This window comes from Micromesistius poutassou (assembly GCF_964030765.1).
Source record: "Micromesistius poutassou genome assembly, contig: SCAFFOLD_4995, whole genome shotgun sequence".
Classification (NCBI taxonomy): domain Eukaryota; kingdom Metazoa; phylum Chordata; class Actinopteri; order Gadiformes; family Gadidae; genus Micromesistius; species Micromesistius poutassou.
This window is the reverse complement of record NW_028179701.1, coordinates 1-9,436: the sequence shown is the minus strand read 5'-3', so window position 1 is coordinate 9,436 and position 9,436 is coordinate 1. Positions and strand designations below refer to the sequence as shown.

Here is a 9,436-nt window from a genome sequence, read left to right as displayed (position 1 = left end):
CCTGAAGGAATAGATAGGGTGGTGGACCAAGTGCTAGGGTAGAAATGTTTTCCAGGCAGACAATACTGTCTGCCTGGTAAGTCGCTTTGGACAAAAGCGTCTTCTAAATTCCCTAAATGTAAATGTAAATGGGTTAATGGCTCTAATTATCATACTAAAAGGAAAACATGCATACCCCCACTTACATCCACACCCCACATTCAGGAACATTCCTTTCCCCAGAACTGAATTGTCTGTTGATATCCTCTTTGTGGACAAAGTCATGGAATTTTAGGTCAGACTGATCAAATTAACTACATTTTTTAGAGATAAAACTTTTAAATCAGTCATATTTGACCAGAACACAACACAAGGGTAGAATGTATACTATCCATGTATAAAGAAAATACTCTGTTTCAGGCAGTGGTGTAGTGGAGGGAATACTACAAAAAACAGTTTGAGCCCACTGCAACAAGCCAGCTATTTTGACTACCACATTCACCGTGTTGTATAATTGCAACAATTATATAACAAGCTCTAAATGAAATTTGATGCATCTATTCCACAATAACTACATATGTACATGCTCTAGACATTGTAATAACAACCAAAAAAAATATAAAAGACATATTACTTACTTGAATCTGATGAATCCAGTCCAATGAAACAAATAGATATTGTTCGAAGGAAACCTTGAGAGGTTGTGTGAGTTCATGGCCAGAAGGCGTGAATTATAAACAAATGTACGATCCAATAGTATTGTGAGACTGAACAATAGGACCCAATGACTATGTAAATGTGGTAAAAAAATAAGATAAAATATAACAGATTGTTTTTTAGGATGGTTAAAGGTAACGTTGTAATTTTACAACAAGGGGTGTTACAGGGTTAATATAATGTAACCCTGTAATGTAACCCTGTCACTGAACCCATGTGTAATGTGTAATTAGTGTTAATGTGTTAATATAATGTAACTGAACCCATGTGTAATGTCTAATTACAATGTGTTAAAATGTTAATATAATGTAACTGAACCCATGTGTAATGTGTAATTAGTGTTAATGTGTTAATATAATGTAACTGAACCCGTGTGTAATGTGTAATTAGTGTTAATGTGTTAATATAATGTAACTGAACCCGTGTGTAATGTGTAATTAGTGTTAATGTGTTAATATAATGTAACTGAACCCATATGTAATGTGTAATTAGTGTTAATGTGTTAATATAATGTAACTGAACCCGTGTGTAATGTGTAATTAGTGTTAATGTGTTAATATAATGTAACTGAACCCGTGTGTAATGTGTAATTAGTGTTAATGTGTTAATATAATGTAACTGAACCCGTGTGTAATGTGTAATTAGTGTTAATGTGTTAATATAATCTAACTGAACCTGTGTGTAATGTGTAATTTGTGTTAATGTGTTAATATAATGTAACTGAACCTGTGTGTAATGTGTAATTAGTGTTAATGTGTTGATATAATGTAACTGAACCCGTGTGTAATGTGTAATTAGTGTTAATGTGTTAATATAATGTAACTGAACCCGTGTGTAATGTGTAATTAGTGTTAATGTGTTAATATAATGTAACTGAACCCGTGTGTAATGTGTAATTAGTGTTAATGTGTTAATATAATGTAACTGAACCTGTGTGTAATGTGTAATTAGTGTTAATGTGTTAATTTAATGTAACTGAACCCATGTGTAATGTGTAATTAGTGTTAATGTGTTGATATAATGTAACTGAACCCGTGTGTAATGTGTAATTAGTGTTAATGTGTTAATATAATGTAACTGAACCCGTGTGTAATTAGTGTTAATGTGTTAATATAATGTAACTGAACCCGTGTGTAATTAGTGTTAATGTGTTAATATAATGTAACTGAACCCGTGTGTAATGTGTAATTAGTGTTAATGTGTTAATATAATGTAACTGAACCCGTGTGTAATGTGTAATTAATGTTAATGTGTTAATATAATGTAACTGAACCCATGTGTAATGTGTAATTAGTGTTAATGTGTTAATATAATGTAACTGAACCCATATGTAATGTGTAATTAGTGTTAATGTGTTAATATAATGTAACTGAACCCATGTGTAATGTGTAATTAGTGTTAATGTGTTAATATAATGTAACTGAACCCATGTGTAATGTGTAATTAGTGTTAATGTTTTAATATAATGTAACTGAACCCATGTGTAATGTGTAATTAGTATTAATGTGTTAATATAATGTAACTGAACCCATGTGTAATGTGTAATTAGTGATAATGTGTTAATATAATGTAACTGAACCTGTGTGTAATGTGTAATTAGTGTTAATGTGTTGATATAATGTAACTGAACCCGTGTGTAATGTGTAATTAGTGTTTATGTGTTAATATAATGTAACTGAACCCGTGTGTAATTAGTGTTAATGTGTTAATATAATGTAACTGAACCCGTGTGTAATGTGGAATTAGTGTTAATGTGTTAATATAATGTAACTGAACCCGTGTGTAATGTGTAATTAGTGATAATGTGTTAATATAATGTAACTGAACCCATGTGTAATGTGTAATTAGTGTTAATGTGTTAATATAATGTAACTGAACCCGTGTGTAATGTGTAATTAGTGTTAATGTGTTAATATAATGTAACTGAACCTGTGTGTAATGTCTAATTAGTGTTAATGTGTTAATATAATGTAACTGAACCCGTGTGTAATGTGTAATTAGTGTTAATGTGTTAATATAATGTAACTGAACCCGTGTGTAATGTGTAATTAGTGTTAATGTGTTAATATAATGTAACTGAACCCGTGTGTAATGTGTAATTAGTGTTAATGTGTTAATATAATGTAACTGAACCCGTGTGTAATGTGTAATTAGTGTTAATGTGTTAATATAATGTAACTGAACCCATGAGAAATGTGTAATTAGAACGTGTTAATGTGTTAATATAATGTAACTGAACCCATGTGTAATGTGTAATTAGTGTTAATGTGTTAATATAATGTAACTGAACCCATGTGTAATGTGTAATTATTGTTAATGTGTTAATATAATGTAACTGAACCCATGTGTAATGTGTAATTAGTGTTAATGTGTTAATATAATGTAACTGAACCCATGTGTAATGTGTAATTAGTGTTAATGTGTTAATATAATGTAACTGAACCCATGTGTAATGTGTAATTAGAATGTGTTAATACAATGTAACTGAACCCATGTGTAATGTGTAATTAGAATGTGTTAATATAATGTAACTGAACCCATGTGTAATGTGTAATTAGTGTTAATGTGTTAATATAATGTAACTGAACCCATGTGTAATGTGTAATTAGTGTTAATGTGTTAATATAATGTAACTGAACCCGTGTGTAATGTGTAATTAGTGTTAATGTGTTAATATAATGTAACTGAACCCATGTGTAATGTATAATTAGTGTTAATGTGTTAATATAATGTAACTGAACCCATGTGTAATGTGTAATTAGTGTTAATTTGTTAATATAATGTAACTGAACCCGTGTGTAATGTGTAATTAGTGTTAATGTGTTAATATAATGTAACTGAACCCGTGTGTAATTAGTGTTAATGTGTTAATATAATGTAACTGAACCCATGTGTAATGTGTAATTAGTGTTAATGTGTTAATATAATGTAACTGAACCCATGTGTAATGTGTAATTAGTGTTAATGTGTTAATATAATGTAACTGAACCTGTGTGTAATGTGTAATTAGTGTTAATGTGTTAATATAATGTAACTGAACCCATGTGTAATGTGTAAGTAGTGTTAATGTGTTAATATAATGTAACTGAACCCATGTGTAATTAGTGTTAATGTGTTAATATAATGCAACTGAACCCATGTGTAATGTGTAATTAGAATGTGTTAATATAATGTAACTGAACCCATGTGTAATGTGTAATTAGTGTTAATGTGTTAATATAATGTAACTGAACCCATGTGTAATGTGTAATTAGTGTTAATGTGTTAATATAATGTAACTGAACCCGTGTGTAATGTGTAATTAGTGTTAATGTGTTAATATAATGTAACTGAACCCATGTGTAATGTATAATTAGTGTTAATGTGTTAATATAATGTAACTGAACCCATGTGTAATGTGTAATTAGTGTTAATTTGTTAATATAATGTAACTGAACCCGTGTGTAATGTGTAATTAGTGTTAATGTGTTAATATAATGTAACTGAACCCGTGTGTAATTAGTGTTAATGTGTTAATATAATGTAACTGAACCCATGTGTAATGTGTAATTAGTGTTAATGTGTTAATATAATGTAACTGAACCTGTGTGTAATGTGTAATTAGTGTTAATGTGTTAATATAATGTAACTGAACCCATGTGTAATTAGTGTTAATGTGTTAATATAATGCAACTGAACCCATGTGTAATGTGTAATTAGTGTTAATGTGTTAATATAATGTAACTGAACCCATGTGTAATGTGTAATTAGTGTTAATGTGTTAATATAATGTAACTGAACCCATGTGTAATGTGTAATTAGTGTTAATGTGTTAATATAACGCACAGAACTAACGTTTTGTTCCTAGTTTCCTTACGTCATTAGTGTTGGTTTGAATTGATGTAAAGCGAATGCATGGCGCTCGTTAAGTGCAGCGATATTGTGTTTAATAGTAGTATATAATGTTACTGTGCAAGTATCCTATTTAATTGTATTTATTTAGTTATTATTCTACGTTTTGTATCTTTATTTAATTTTGCCATTTATTTTGTATCTTTATTCATCCCTTAATCTCTCTTTCTCTGTACTTTTGACTCTTGAGCTGCAATAACGAGAGAGATTCCCCCGAGAGAACGATGTAGGGAGAGAGGATACTCTTCCTAACTCAGTAACGGTAGAGTCTGATAACAACCAACTGGTCTGTTGTCATGGTCTGTTTGAAACTCCTACCTCTCCTCTTTGGAGGGGTGTCCATCTTTAAAGACAGGAGGTGTCCACATAGAGCTGTCACTCTTCATGGAGACACAGCTGGGTCCAGGGGAGTCTGCTCTCTGCTGCTGGACTCTACTAGAAAAACTAGAACCAGGATCACACCATGTCAACCACATCACTAAAACAGCCTTATCCCTCCTCTCATTATCACCATGTCAACCACATCACTAAAACAGCCTTATCCCTCTTCTCATTATCACCATGTCAACCACATCACTAAAACAGCCTTATCCCTCCTCTCATTACCACCATGTCAACCACATCACTAAAACAGCCTTATCCCTCCTCTCATTACCACCATGTCAACCACATCACTAAAACAGCCTTATCCCTCCTCTCATTACCACCATGTCAACAACATCACTTAAACAGCCTTATCCCTCCTCTTATTATCACCATGTTAACAACATCACTGAAACAGCCTTATCCCTCCTCTCATTACCACCATGTCAACAACATCACTAAAACAGCCTTATCCCTCCTCATTATCACCATGTCAACCACATTACTAAAACAGCCGTATCCCTCCTCTCATTACCACCATGTCAACAACATCACTAAAACAGCCTTATCCCTCCTCTCATTACCAGCATGTCAACCACATCACTAAAACAGCCTTATCCCTCCTCTCTATCACCATGTCAACCACATCACTAAAACAGCCTTATCCCTCCTCTCATTATCACCATGTCAACAACATCACTGAAACAGCCTTATCCCTCCTCTCATTATCACCATGTCAACCACATCACTAAAACAGCCTTATCCCTCCTCTCATTACCACCATGTCAACAACATCACTAAAACAGCCTTATCCCTCCTCATTATCACCATGTCAACCACATTACTAAAACAGCCTTATCCCTCCTCTCATTACCAGCATGTCAACCACATCACTAAAGAGAGAGAGAGATTGTAAGTGACATTACATAAATAAGTTTTCTTTCATTCTGCACACTTAATAATCAACACTTCAATTTCATGTAATAAATAAATAGATAATAATTCATGTTGGGTTAAAAGGTTAAAATGTTAATATAATGTAACCCTGTAATGTAACCCTGTCACTGAACCCATGTGTAATGTGTAATTAGAACGTGTTAATATTATGTAACTGAACCCATGTGTAATGTGTAATTAGTGTTAATGTGTTAATATAATGTAACTGAACCCATGTGTAATGTGTAATTAGTGTTAATGTGTTAATATAATGTCACTGAAAACATGTGTAATGTGTAATTAGTGTTAATGTGTTAATATAATATAACTGAACCCATGTGTAATGTGTAATTAGTGTTAATGTGTTAATATAATGCACAGAACTAACGTTTTGTTCCTAGTTTCCTTACGTCATTAGTGTTGGTTTGAATTGATGTAAAGCGAATGAATGGCGCTCGTTAAGTACAGCGATATTTTGTTTAATAGTGAGTATATAATGTTACTGTGCAGGTATCCTATTTAATTGTATTTATTTAGTTACTATTCTACGTTTTGTATCTTTATTTAATTTTTACATTTATTTTGTATCTTTATTCATCCCTTAATCTCTCTTTCTCTGTACTTTTGACTCTTGAGCTGCAATAACAAGAGAGATTCCCCCGAGAGAACGATGTAGGGAGAGAGGATACTCTTCCTAACTCAGTAACGGTAGAGTCTGATAACAGCCAACTGGTCTGTTGTCATGGTCTGTTTGAAACTCCTACCTCTCCTCTCTGGAGGGGCGTCCATCTTTAAAGACAGGAGGTGTCCACATAGAGCTGTCACTCTTCATGGAGACACAGCTGGGTCCAGGGGAGTCTGCTCTCTGCTGCTGGACTCTTCTAGAAAAACATGAACCAGGATCAGACCATGTCAACCGCATCACTAAAACAGCCTTATCCCTCCTCTCATTACCACCATGTCAACCGCATCACTAAAACAGCCTTATCCCTCCTCTCATTACCACCATGTCAACAACATCACTTAAACAGCCTTATCCCTCCTCTCATTATCACCATGTCAACCACATCACTAAAACAGCCTTATCCCTCCTCTCATTACCACCATGTCAACAACATCACTAAAACAGCCTTATCCCTCCTCATTATCACCATGTCAACCACATTACTAAAACAGCCGTATCCCTCATCTCATTACCACCATGTCAACAACATCACTAAAACAGCCTTATCCCTCCTCCCATTACCACCATGTCAACAACATCACTAAAACAGCCTTATCCCTCTTCTCATTACCAGCATGTCAACCACATCACTAAAACAGCCTTATCCCTCCTCTCTATCACCATGTCAACCACATCACTAAAACAGCCTTATCCCTCCTCTCATTATCACCATGTCAACAACATCACTGAAACAGCCTTATCCCTCCTCATTATCACCATGTCAACCATATTACTAAAACAGCCTTATCCCTCCTCTCATTACCAGCATGTCAACCACATCACTAAAGAGAGAGAGAGATTGTAAGTGACGTTACATAAATAAGTTTTCTTTCATTCTGCACACTTAATAATCAACACTTCAATTTCATGTAATAAATAAATAGATAATAATTCATGTTGGGTTAAAAGGTTCAAATGTTAATATAATGTAACCCTGTAATGTAACCCTGTCACTGAACCCATGTGTAATGTGTAATTAGTGTTAATGTGTTAATATAATGTAACTGAACCCATGTGTAATGTGTAATTAGTGTTAATGTGTTAATATAATGTAACTGAACCCATGTGTAATGTGTAATTAGAACGTGTTAATATAATGTAACTGAACCCATGTGTAATGTGTAATTAGTGTTAATGTGTTAATATAATGTAACTGAATCCATGTGTAATGTGTAATTAGTGTTAATGTGTTAATATAATGTAACTGAACCCATGTGTAATGTGTAATTAATGTTAATGTGTTAATATAATGTCACTGAACCCATGTGTAATGTGTAATTAGTGTTAATGTGTTAATATAATGTCACTGAACCCATGTGTAATGTGTAATTAGTGTTAATGTGTTAATATAATGTAACTGAACCAATGTGTAATGTGTAATTAGTGTTAATGTGTTAATATAACGCACAGAACTAACGTTTTGTTCCTAGTTTCCTTACGTCATTAGTGTTGGTTTGAATTGATGTAAAGCGAATGAATGGCGCTCGTTAAGTGCAGCGATATTGTGTTTAATAGTAGTATATAATGTTACTGTGCAGGTATCCTATTTAATTGTATTTATTTAGTTACTATTCTACGTTTTGTATCTTTATTTAATTATTACATTTCTTTTGTATTTTTATTCATCCCTTAATCTTTCTTTCTCTGTACTTTTGACTCTTGAGCTGCAATAACAAGAGAGATTCCGCCGAGAGAACGATGTAGGGAGAGAGGATACTCTTCCTAACTCAGTAACGGTAGAGTCTGATAACAACCAACTGGTCTGTTGTCATGGTCTGTTTGAAACTCCTACCTCTCCTCTCTGGAGGGGCGTCCATCTTTAAAGACAGGAGGTTCATACATAGAGCTGTCACTCTTCATGGAGACACAGCTGGGTTCAGGGGAGTCTGCTCTCTGCTGCTGGACTCTTCTAGAAAAACATGAACCAGGATTTATCGATTAAGCAATATCACACGAGAGGGAGTGCTGTTGTACTGTATATCAGCACGGCTGTGATTCGGTCGTAGGCACGAGGCCGCAGGCCGAGTGCCGCAGATAATCACACCGTGCTGATATACAGTACAACAGCACGACCTCGAGTGTGATATTGCTTTTATACAACAGTGCTACGAGCACATTTTATTAGTTAACAGTAATAAGAAACAAGAGATTATGATTTGTTTGTTTAGTAATCATTTATTCGGCTCCGCCAACAAAAATAGTTCCGCAACTGAAGGGAGACTAGGCTGTTGCCAGGCAACACATATACAGTACATAAACATTCCTAGACACAAGCTCGCTACTCTGTGTCCTCCGAGTCTGATGATGACCATTCATAGTTCAAATCAAATGTTATTTTTGGAAACATGTCCATCTTTACCGTGCAAAGTTTGCCACAATCTAAGATAGGCTATTTAACAGCTGATGTAACGTTAGCTAATAACGGTTATTAGAACGCCCGTACAGCGGAGTGATTATGTCTGTGAAAAGTCCCAGTGCTGTTATACTGTATATCAGCACTATGGAATGTCTCGTTGTCCAATCAAATTGCTCGGTTGGGACCGGTCGGAACTAACTGTTGTATAATGTTTGATAGATGCTGTATTTTTATAATCTCTGATATATACTCACTTTGGTTTAAACCAGTTAATTCTTTCCCTCTTGTCACTCTTGGTGGAGACACAGCTGGGTCCAGGGGAGTCTGCTCTCTCCTGCTGCTCTGGTCTTCAACACAACACACACACACACACACACACACACACACACACACACACACACACACACACACACACACACACACACACACACACACACACACACACACACACACACACACACACACACACA

General features: G+C 34.4%; 1 protein-coding gene across 1 annotated transcript; it reads right to left on the bottom strand.

The window, feature by feature from the left end:
* Positions 1-4,901: 4,901 nt before the first annotated feature.
* Positions 4,902-9,313, bottom strand: LOC311372593 (uncharacterized protein; the record flags this gene model as incomplete). The annotated part of the gene is made up of 4 exons (XM_084489574.1): positions 4,902-5,031; positions 6,651-6,767; positions 8,403-8,519; positions 9,221-9,313. Coding segments are annotated over 4 exons (457 nt in total), but the record flags the coding sequence as incomplete, so codon positions are not given.
* Positions 9,314-9,436: the final 123 nt, after the last annotated feature.